Source organism: Cydia fagiglandana, chromosome 15 (assembly GCF_963556715.1).
Source record: "Cydia fagiglandana chromosome 15, ilCydFagi1.1, whole genome shotgun sequence".
NCBI classification, from domain to species: Eukaryota; Metazoa; Arthropoda; class Insecta; order Lepidoptera; family Tortricidae; genus Cydia; species Cydia fagiglandana.
The window spans coordinates 17,155,927-17,168,240 of NC_085946.1; the positions used below are offsets into that span (position 1 = coordinate 17,155,927).

At 37.5% G+C, this 12,314-nt stretch overlaps 1 protein-coding gene across 1 annotated transcript; it reads right to left on the reverse strand.

Annotated features, from left to right (window-relative positions):
• Window positions 1-5,414: 5,414 nt before the first annotated feature.
• Window positions 5,415-12,190, reverse strand: LOC134671131 (uncharacterized). The gene is made up of 4 exons (XM_063528902.1): window positions 11,904-12,190; window positions 6,765-6,944; window positions 6,134-6,263; window positions 5,415-5,879 (listed from the first exon to the last, which is right to left on the reverse strand). Exons 1-4 carry the CDS (start codon window positions 12,069-12,071, stop codon window positions 5,479-5,481), a joined length of 879 nt encoding a protein of 292 aa, XP_063384972.1. The 5' UTR covers window positions 12,072-12,190; the 3' UTR covers window positions 5,415-5,478.
• Between the last annotated feature and the right edge of the window lie 124 nt (window positions 12,191-12,314).

A 12,314-nucleotide genomic window follows, 5' to 3' on the forward strand; every position in this document is an offset into this window, starting at 1 on the left:
GGGCTCTGAATAATAAAGAAAGAATAATCAGAAGAAAATAATGAAATGATTGGGTGAATCAACTTTTTCTTGCCACTCGTTGCCATGGTTATAGTCTCCTGGGTAACTCTTAAAATACTAGTTGTTTCGTATTTAAATAAACCAAACTTGAATTTTTTGGTAGTTATAATATAAAGCCTTTCCATAACGGGAAATCTACTATAGTTCGTTTTTTTAGCATTAGAAAGAACTTGAAAGAAGGTAAGCGATCTTGACATGTCTTTTAATTGAAAAACGCTTTTTAATAATCAGTAACTATTACTTTGAAAGCAGAAGAATATAAATGATCGTATTAGATTCATAATGGTTACATATTTGCCGTAACTTATTTTTAAAATGTGTTTTTCAATTAAAAGACACATCAAGATTGTTTACCTTATTTTTAATGCTAAAAAAATGAACTATAAGCATGTTTGTAGAACATGGTACGGCAGTTCTTCTAACAAACTATGCTACTATTGTCTCCTGGTTGATGAGACAGAACAGATAAGCAGGGGTCGGACAAAAAGTGCGGATGACGTAAAAATGACGTAATCTTGCACACAGGATGATGTTTGAGTTTGTATTTAAACTTCCGTGTCACGTACCTCCAAAAACGGAAAATTGCCACAATATTCGAGTAAAGATGACATTTTAGAGCGTTTTCTTATACATTAGTAAATATAAATTTTAGCTAAATATAATCGTGAAGATACAATAGCTAAACAATAACGAAGTCAATTTATTGTTCATCTGATTGACAATGTGTCAGTCAAAAACGTACATACTCATTTCAAGTGGCGATATCGTTTAATAAAGAGGTTGATAAATGATAAGTGATAATTGTTTATGAAAATCAAAAATACTATTTGAAATCATCCTATAAGTGGTTTGACGTCATCCGCACTTTTTGTACGACCCCTGATTATAAGAAATAGTTGATCGACCCAATTACATACAGGCAGTAAAATAAGAAATATCTCAGACAACAAGACAAGTAATACATGTGATCTGAGGCTTTCTTGCCGAGGTGTGTAAATAATAAGTGGGTGAATCAACTTTTAGAATGTACACTGATTTCATGTCCCGAGACTACCTAGCAAAGAAAAATCTAATTTTCAAAAACTATGTTGATTTTTAGGGTTCCGTGCCCAAAGGGTAAAACGGGACCCTATTACTAAGAGCTGAAGGCTCGGTCAACAGCTCGGTAACTAATTTTGATTACATCCATTTTCGTGAGATTTAAACTAACGTGAAACATTGATGTGATGTTACTTAAGGGTATATATTATATAATAACTAAATTTTTGAATAATCTATGTGTCATATATGTGTGATACCAAAAATGATTACAATGTATAGGTATTCTAATCTTTTCATATATAATGTACTCGTATGTTAAGTTGAATTTAAGTTTTGTTTTCTTCATTGTCATAGTTTACGGGTCAATATACAAGCACAGCGACGTTTTTTTAAAGTACAGTCAAGGAATTTAAATTCCGACCCATTTCGTACTTTGTCACAGTGACAACCGTATGAGGTCTCTAGCGGCTTTCATATTGATTGTCACTGTGACAAAGTACGAAATGGGTCGGAATTTAAATTCCTTGACTGTACCTACTGTCACTTTCATAAAATAAATGTTGGTGTCATCCTTTTACACTCGAGAGCATTCTCTTCGTGGAAATGACAACATAAAAGACCTACTTTTATTTGCCTTGAGTATAGCAAAGAGAATAGAGTGTATACACCGTGTTTTTATTGAATTCCGTTAACTTCGGGGTATGGTTAAGAACGTTTAAGTGAACTAATTGGCATAATTAATTTTCAAAAAAAAAATTTTTTTTGCTTTTTTTTAAAGAAAAAATTAAGTTTAAAAAGTAATTAAATGTAGCATATAGCGTTGTTGTAACACGGGTATTACATTTAACTCAACCAAACAATTGAAATCTGTGACATATCAATGTCATTTCGAACATCGATCAACCGAGATTGTACTTAAGTTTAGTAGCAAATGTATGAACTCATTCTTAACACTAACCAATATGTAAACCAGCCCTAAGGCAAGTGTACACGCTTGTAGAGGCCTTATAGGAAAAAAATAAATTATTGATTATCTCTGAAATGGAGTTAATTAGAACATCGGTGTCTTTGAGAAAGTTACTTAATTTAAGCTCAGGAATGCACCCTTGAAATTAACGGAAATCAAAAAAACACGGTGTAGAGGCGGATGGTCAAAGTAAATTTTGTAGCCACTGTAAATTTACTGCCATCTTTCGACAGGAGCCACAAGCTGCTAGAACGCCATTTGACTTTGATCCTGATCTCGACAGTAGGCCAAAGGTATGGTACAGTCAGCAGCAGAAGTTGCTAAGCGGGCCAGGTGTTCAAAATGATCTTGACACGTCTTTATTGTTAAGAGAATAAGAGCGTGTCAAGGTAATTTTGAACACCTCGCCCGCTTAGCAACTTCTGCTGCTGACTGTACAATGTTTTCGAGCGATGGCACCATAACCTCCTAGCGTCACGCTATCGAATGAAATTTATACTCGGGGTTCGGACAGAAAACGTTAACATTGCTGTTATATTGACCCTAAAAATGTTTAATTTGTTATACCATTTGGAATTGCTTTTGAATATGTTGACTATTACAATATGTTTGTAGCAACCCTTGTGTTTATTTTTTTCTATACCTAACATCAAAGATTCCTTAATGTTCCTAAATAAATGTTCCCCACATTTCGGTACACGGCGGGAAGAAGGAAGAGGTTGATAACTCGAAATATAGAATTGAAGAAAATTAAACTTAAAATAAAATTACATACGGTTCAAATTTCTTTGTTTTCCGCCAGTTATCAACTTCTTCCCGCTGTGTACGGATTTATTAAGGACAAATTAAGGAAGAAGTCGTCAACTTGGGAAGCCAACCGCTTCTTCTACCACAGTGCTTGTGTATGTCATGTACCCATCTAAGTAGCTCCATAGTGGCCTTGGAATTAAATTAGGATCCAAAGAGCCATTGTGGCTCACGGGCCGCGCTTTGCTGACTTCTGAGCTAATGTGTTGTTAGTACAAAACTGCCCACAATTTTAATTTGACAAAACGATTCAGAATGGAATGGCAGGCCTTTTTATAGGATGGAGGACACTGCAAGCAGTAATCAAAACAATTAACATCAAGACAATTTATTTATTACAGAATTGATCAATATTTGCTTACCTACTAACGTAATAATAGATAGGTAGGTAGGTAACTAAATTTCCATACACTAGATTTTAACACTATTGTAATTTGGCCATGTGCGAAGTTGGTGGTGGGGGATCAAATAAGCAATAGTATATCCCACACGCACTAGGGCGGCGCCACAGTCGGGCACGGAGCGAATGAGCGAATATGTGGCGTCCCACGGATAAAGGTACCTTATGGCGGTTGGCGCTTACGCTATTATTAACGTCGCTCCAATGTTATTGCGGCGCTATGCGACGTAAGCGCCAGCCGCCATAAGGTACCTTTTGCCGTGGAACGTCAACATTTATCTTGGTCAAGCAGATCTTGTCAGTAGAAAAACGCGGCAAATTTGAAAAGCGGCGTGAAGGGATATCGTCTCATAGAAAATTTGAATTTCGCTCCTTTTTCTACTGACAAGATTTGCTTGTCCATCTATAGGAATTAGGCATATATTATTCTTTTTAACTCTTTTACCTACTGGTATAGTTCTCACCAAAAACCGAAATTTCAAATGAGAAAAAAAAACATGAAGCAGAATCAGCGAGTTTTTGCAATACTTGTTTGGTTTTGTTTGGTATGGCTAAAGCAAAGAACCAATAGTGATATCATTGGATATCATCATAATTCATAATTATCTACGTTTCTTTTTCGGTGCATCGCTTGTATGTTTCCGTCGCTTTCTGCTCGCATTTTCAATCATTTCACTTTCTTCAATATTTCTCATCATTGTACTGACAATGTCGAACATTGTTTGGTTTTCTGCTTCATATTTTTCAACTGCGTTTATATTTTTCTCTTTTTCCTTGGCGTCCCAAACTTTAATTATTTTTCTTTCAGGTTTATCTAGTGTTATTGTATGCTTTGATTCGGTTGATTGTTTTATTTCAGGTTTGTCAAGTTTTATTATATCTGTTGAATGTATTTGTGGCTTGTTCGAAATAAACATTGCTTTATTGGTTTCTGAATGAGGGTGCGATGCAGTTCGTGCGGCTTGCAAGCTTTTTCTGGAAAGAAATTAGTTATACCTATATATCTTGCTGACTAATAGTGCCTTTCTTGTCGCAAAAATCCAATTAATCCTCTAGTAGCGAAGTAGTTGGATTTACCTTTTCTTTACCTATCCTATTTACACCATATGTATGAGCAACGCTAACGCTGCGTCTTACGTAAGCGAACAAACTCGCAAACACGACGCGGCGGGCCCAAGGCGTTCGCGTTCGCAACGGATCTACCACGTAGGACACTTCTATAGGTATCAAAGGATTGATTCACCCCGCGCCGCATCGCTTCGCTTCGCGTGTTGTTCGCCTACGTATATAGTACGATGCGCAACTGGCGCGGACGCGTGCCGCACAATAGCACCCAGTGAGCCCGCTTTCTGCTTAGCGCCAGCTATCGGACGCCCTTACGGTATAAAATATTAAAAGATAGAAATTAAGTACCTTGTCAAGCAACGCTTATTTACAGACAATAGGTACTTTTAGTTCAGATACAGTAGGTAGTAATTTATGTAATTGAATACGTACAATTTACTATCTCGAGGTGCGGTCCTCGGGCGACCGGGATCTGAAGGTTTTATTGTTAAAATCCTTTCCCACATACTGGTAAACTTGAAATTTTCACGAAATACTACTTGAGAACGTGTTGAGAACCAAGTATGGGGAAGTTGTTTATTTGAAAGACATTGTCAAAAATAATAGACATTTTTTTTATTTTTATGTTCACTGCTTTGTTGTTCAAGGTATGTTATGGTAATAAGGCCGCATAGAATGCATTATGGCTATTGGCTATATTATCTATAGCTTGACTTGAGCTTTACCCTCTAAAATAAGTGTTCCGTGAACAAAGTTTTGTACGGAACACTAAAAAGAGAAGAGTCGTGGAATGTGTGGGTCCCAATACATTTCACGACTCGTCTCTTTCCGCACAGACTTTACTTACCATTTTACTGTTTCATGTTAGTAGGTATTAGGTTTGTCGGGTTTAAATCTGCTGATAAAATTTCACGAGAAAATGCAGAGAGAATCATCCGGACATACGGGACATACGAAGGCATTTTAGCCCAAGCTGAAACGGAGACCTTCGCTAACGCTCATTCTATTAATTTTATTTTTGGTTAATAAAATTCGATAAAAATACACATTTTAAGTAGCATCTTTTAATGTCGCAGTCGAGTTTATAAAATTACATTAATTATCATATTTAATTTAAAATAAACTTATTAAAAACATCTCACAATTTCTTCGTAAACTCAATTCTCTCAGGCTTCGCTCTATCTATCTTCGCTTTCTCCTTCACAAGGACACGCGAAGGCACTCTCTCCTTCGCTTCTTCCGTCGCTTCGAGAAGAAACGCCTGCTTCGCTGGCGAGTGCACGGTAACCGAAGCTTCCTTAGCCGTTACTTCCTTATCGCCTACTTCCTTTATTACCGGCTTGGATATATCCCCTTTAGTTACTGGTTTCGGTGGTAATTTAGGTTTTTCTGACTCGATAGAAACGGTATATTTCTCGTTAGATCCAGGGCTTGGTTTGTCATTTGGTTTCAAGTTGACAGTGTAGCCGTTCTTTATTAAGGCATTTTTTATTTCCACCATTGCGCTTCGTACTAACATTATCTGGTAGAGTTGAGTTCCTGGAATACAATGAGAGTATTTTAAATAGAGTTATTTTTAGATTTTCTACGGCAATGCCACTGAATTCATTATTGTTATAAAACGATTAAAATTGTGTCAATGACATTCGTATTAATCACTCCACTGACCAGGAACCCAACAGGAACCTTGGTATTACGTAGTATCCTTTTTAAAGTTACATTATTTTAGGACGGCTTTTCCCTAGCATTGAACTCGTATAATGACAGAAAGACCAAACCAGATCTAGACTTACCAACACTAGCTACAATGAGTAGCTCCGGTATGACCTCCAGGGCTCCAATGACCACGGAGTATATCATGATAGCCAACGTGAGGACCCCCAAGGCGTAGTACAAATACGCTCGGAGGAGCACTATATCATTCTGAAATCAATAAACGGTACATTAGCAACATAGATAAATATATGTTATATGATGTTATACAATAACTATATGAAGATTAAGTTATCAGCAAAAGCGCTGCATCCTAAAGATACAATACAATACTCTTTATTGCACACCTCACACAGTTTACAATACGTTTATAATAGTTATTTACGATACAAGTGCGAAAAAGAGGAAATTCGAAACGAGTGGCGATAAATTAAAACACGACCGAAGGGAGTGTTTTAAATCGACACGAGTTGCGAATTACCTATTCGCACGTGTATCGTACAACGTTTTACAGTACATATGGCCCTTTAAACTTTTGACATCGCACGAAAAGTGTTATTTTACGCACTAGTGCGGGAAAATAGGACCATATATGTACTGTAAACGATTTTTTAATAGCAACTAAACTTGTTTTTTTGATCCCAAATGATAAAGAACAGTATATTATTGTTTCAAAAATACAGCTAGGAATGAAATATAAATTCATCATACCCGCCACATAGCACATATCACCAGCGCGTTGGAAGCGATTTCCATAGCGTATGCGATGATGCAAGATGGTATGAAGTCTGGCCCTTCCTCTTCCTTGTCAGTAGTTTCGCTTAAAGCCTGGAGTAGCAGCGGAGTGAAGCTTGCTTCTTCACCTTTCGATATTTCTACGAGTACGGTTAACTGAAAGACAAGATCAGGTACACGTCAGTTCCATCGCCGTTTGTTTATGCTGAAATTTTTCACTATAATATGGACGGATGAATGAGAGATGGTTGTACACCTAACACTACAGATCTGTGTTTTTCTACTTGTGAGTGGCGATCCCCTGGGGGCGAAGCCCTAAAGGATTGCAAAGCCTTAGTAAACATAAAAAAATAACTGGTTTTATATATCTAAGATGGCAAGGGGGTCGAACGGTCGGGGGTCTGAACGTCAGTTCAAAAATATTAATTGCAAAGACCGTGGTTTTCTATCATCTTACTACTAACTATACCTACTGCATATCTATATTATTATACACTTTCTAATCACGGCTTTATTTGGTAAGATGATGACCCTTGTTCAACAGCAAATATATTCTTAATTTTTTACAGCAGGCAACCCATATAACCATTCCAGTCGCAGAATCATCAAAGTGGTAACTAAATGTCAGATGTGTCGTAACAGAGTCCACACAATGTGTCTAGAATTGTTTCGAAACAAAGTGTCGTCGCCGTGTGTACACTTTTCCGTAACAAGGTGTCGACACATTTGTGTGCACTTTGCGTGCGGTTTGCGACTAAATCTGACAGCAAATTTGTGACAGCAAATGTCAATATAAAATACCTCTTGAAAACCAAGGTTTGTCAAACTACTATTAGTGTCTCGTGTGCTCGTAAGTAATTCTAGTAAGTCATCATGGGCGATGCAAATGATAATAATCGACCAAAACCATATAAACACCCAACACCCGTCAACCTTTTACAGAAAAGTTTTTAAAGAAATGCAATAAGCTACTTAGGTCAGCCAACGAATGCTCCAAAAAGTTGTAGAGGGAAATGCTCGGAACACAATTTTTGACTCTGTAACTTGGTTTGGACAAGTTAGGAGGTGAACATATCAAAAGTCCCCGGCCGTAGCCCTTGAGCGGGGGAAGAGAGGGGGCTTTGAAGGTCCCATTTTCCGGTTTTTCGATTATATCTCGGAAACTATGCATCTTAGCGACATGGCCACTTATACAAAATGCAAGTTAATTTAATTTGTTACAAGTTTATTCCGTCAATTTTTTCGATATGTTGAATAGTTTTTGAGATATCCGCTCTTGAAAGTTTATTTAGGGCTCTCAATTTTATCTTGATATATCTACATCAGTGAAGGTGCAAGGCCGTGTATGGTATCGTTTTCGTATAAATCTGGGTTGCTGAATCCATTTAAGGTATCACATTGACACCATTCCACAAAATAAAAAAATATCTTTTTAGGGTTCCGTACCTCAAAAGCAAAAAACGGAATCCTTATAGGATCACTCGTGCGTCTGTATGTCTGTCTGTCTGAATACACAAAATAGTTCTTTACCTATAGATGACAGGAAAACCTATTAGAAATGTGCAGTCAAGCGCGAGTCGGACTTAATGTACGGAACCCTTAATACGCGAGTCCGACTCGCACTTGGCCGGTTTATTTTAAACTCCTCTTGACGCTTAACCGCTGAATCGATTTCGTAGAAATTTGGTATAGAAATAGTTTGCGTCCCGGAACAGGACATAGGATAGATCTTATAACCAAAATCATCTTTTGAAGGTGTGAAAAGTGGCGTGGAAATTTGTACGGGAAATCAATAACCGCTGAACTGATTTATATTAAATTTGGGATGGTCTACATCTTTGATTTAGTTAAAAATGATAAAAAAAACATGACTTCAAACCTAAACTTAAACAGTATTAACTTCAAGAAGTCAATTCTGAATTCCCCCCTACACCTCATTTCACACCTTTAAAGGATGATTTTTGAGATAACTTATTATGTCCTGTCTCGGGACTCAATATATATGTGTACTAAATTTAAATTAAAACTGTTCAGCAGTTTAAGCGTGAAGAGGAGTTTTTAAAGAAAGAATATGTTTCTTTTAAGAAAGTATATGTTTTTACTTTGGAATGGTGTCAATGTGATACCATAACTAAATTTGGTACTGCGAATTTATACGAAAACGATACCAAACATGGCCTCGTAGCTTTAATGTTGTAGAAGTCAAAATAAAATTGAGAGCCCTAAATTCTTATTACTTGACCAAACTTGTGTAGAAGGAAAAGGAAAAATAAAAGTCTTCGGCAGGAATATAAGACACAGATATATTTTTTTTTGCGTTACTATTTCAATCATCAAATATAAACATACCTTGATTATATTATTCTAGTGAGATCCTCACAGATAAACAAAAACATTTACTTAAAAAATTACAAGGTCGAAATGTCACGGAACTTGTGAGAGTAATATGTGAAAAATAAAAACTTTTATGACAAAAAATCTGGACACAATTTAAGAAGCATCCCATTGCGTCGAGGAATCATCTGTATTTTTGCTTGTTTCATTACCTCCTCGCTTCTTTTTTTGTCCTTTGTATTCTGTAGCAATTTGTTAGATCTGAAAATAAAGATAACTTGCGTCGTCATGGATATCGTTTTATAGGTTTTAGGGAGTGCAGAATTCGAAAATGATGACCATTTTGGATTCCAAGATGTCTGCCGTGCACTTTGTCATATAAGCCGTCATAGATGTTGATTTATAGGTGTTAGGAAGAGCAGATTTCGAAAATGATGACCATGACCAACAAAACGACATCCATGTCGACTTTTAACATAGTGCATGGCCGCCATTTTGGATTCCAAAATGGTCATCATTTTCGAAATCAGGGCCCCCTAAAACCTATAAAACGACACCCATGACAACTTTTATGACATAGTGCATGGCCGCCATTTTGGATTCCAAAATGGCCATCATTTTCGAAATCTGCGTCCCCTAAAACCTATAAAACGACATCCATGACGACTTTTATGACATAGTGCATGGCCGCCATCTTGGAATCCAAAATGGTCATTGTTTTCTAAATCTGCGCCCCCTCAAAAACCTATAAAACGACACCCATGACGACTTTTATGACATAGTGCATGGCCACCATTTTGGAATCCAAAATGGTCATCATTTACTAAATCTGCGCCCCCCAAAACCTATAAAACGATAGCCATGACAACTTTTATGACAGTGCATGGCCGCCATTTCAGATTTCAAAATGGTCATCATTTTCTAAATCGGGGGCCCCTAAAACCTATAAAACGATATCCATGACGACTTTTATGACATAGTGCATGGCCGCCATTTTGGAATCGAAAATGGTTATCGTTTTCGAAATCTGCGCCCCCCAAAACCTATAAAACGACACCCATGATGACTTTCATGATATAGTGCATGGCCGCCATTCTGGATTCCAAAATGGTCATCATTTTCGAAAGCGGGGCCCCCTAAAACCTATAAAACGACATCCATGACGATTTTTATGACATAGTGCATGGCCGCCATCTTGGAATCCAAAATGGTCATCGTTTTCGAAATCTGCGCCCCCTAAAACCTATAAAACGACACCCATGACGACTTTTATGACATAGTGCATGGCCGCCATCTTGGAATCCAAAATGGTCATCGTTTTCGAAATCTGCGCCCCCTAAAACCTATAAAACGACACCCATGACGACTTTTATGACATAGTGCATGGCCACCATTTTGGAATCCAAAATGGTCATCATTTTCGAAATCGGCACTCCCTAAAACCTATAAATCGACACCCATCTCGACTTTTATGACAAAGTGTTTGGCTACCATCTGCATGCAAGACATTTCTATTATTTTTACGTACAAAAATGGCCCCCTGTCAACTTCCAACCGAGATTTAATCGATAATTTATTCGATTAATGTTCAGATTCATTCAAATTCAATCTATGTTAGGTCGACTAACCTAATCGTGATTAAAATTTGAGGATTAACTTTTTTTATTCCATTAATTAGCGCCACTTGCACCATTCCACTAACCCGGGGTTAACTGGTTAAACCTGGAGTTACCATGGTTACCAGTACAATTTGATACTGGGTTAACGGTTTAACCGCTTAACCCAGGGTTAGTGGGACGGTGCAAGTGGGCCTTAGTCGAATAAACAGTTAATCTATTAAGTCCCATCTCTGACCACGTCATTTTTACACTTTGAGAATATCTGAAAACAAATGAACACAAGGAGCCATTTTGCAAATCGAGTAACTTTGTTATTACTTTTGACAGCGCGTGTTATGTGTCTACACAGAGTCGACACAAAGTCGAAACATTTGCGACTACTTTGTGACTGCAATATTTCTCAGCCTTAAACCATATTTATACATCATAATTAACAAGTTTCGTAGTATGTAAAGCGTTATTTCTGTTATCTAAGTATAGTATACGCATCGAAGTACTAAAAATGCATCAAATAATATATTTATGAACACAAGCACTGAGAAGTAAACAATTTCATTTCCGGCTAAACTAAAACAATGTGGTGGCGCGTTGATTATATTACACTTAGTTTATCAAATCACTCGAGCAGTTTAATTCCCCATAATAATTTAAGTCCTATTGTAATATAAATGCAAACAATATATAATTACGTCTTGTAATCCGTTTTAGAGATGGCGTATTAATGTCACTTATTTTTATTTAACTATTTTTCCATCTGACAGCTTCCATTTGACAGGAACAAAATGAACGAATGAACGAATGATTTTGGCATAAAGTAGTCGCAAACTAGTAACAATGTGTGCACACGGCGACCACACTTTATGTCACTTTGTGTCATGTGTCGACCCTTCCCCATTTCTGGTAACTGTGTCGACACGGCGACGACTCTGCGACTGGAATTGTGACCGAAACAGACGGTGTCGACACAAGATGTGTCTACACCGCGTCGTAACGGCGACTGGAAATGGTTGTATGGGAACAGCACATTAAGGGTCGGTTGCACCAAACTGTTTCAAAATTTTATTGTATGGGATTTTTCATAGTACTCTGTTGAGATGTTGATCAGGCCGTTAAGTGTTGGTGCAATTGGCCCTAAGTAGAATTAGGTAGACACTCAACTCACCCCCAAAATAATATTTAAACAAGCAAGCGTCAGCGCACCGGTCCTCACACTGGCCACCCAGCAGCATTGCTGCAACTTAAAATTAAGCACACTCTTCTTCACATACTCTCCAAACCTCTCCATCGCGACACAACCACCACCGGCTAACTGGTGCACAGAAATGTACATTAACCGATACGCTAATTAGGATGTCGCTAATGGAAAAGGTCACAATTTATTTGGTGCTGAAATGTACGGTGACATTAGCCTATTTTACTAGACTAGCGATTGGATTACGGGGTACCGATGGACGAGGACGGCCAAGGTAGTTCTCGTCGAGTTATTTGCATTTAACCCTTGTCTAGCTTTAACTAATATATGATGATGATGATGATCGAACAGGCGAAGAACGGGAGGATTCCTAGTCTATGC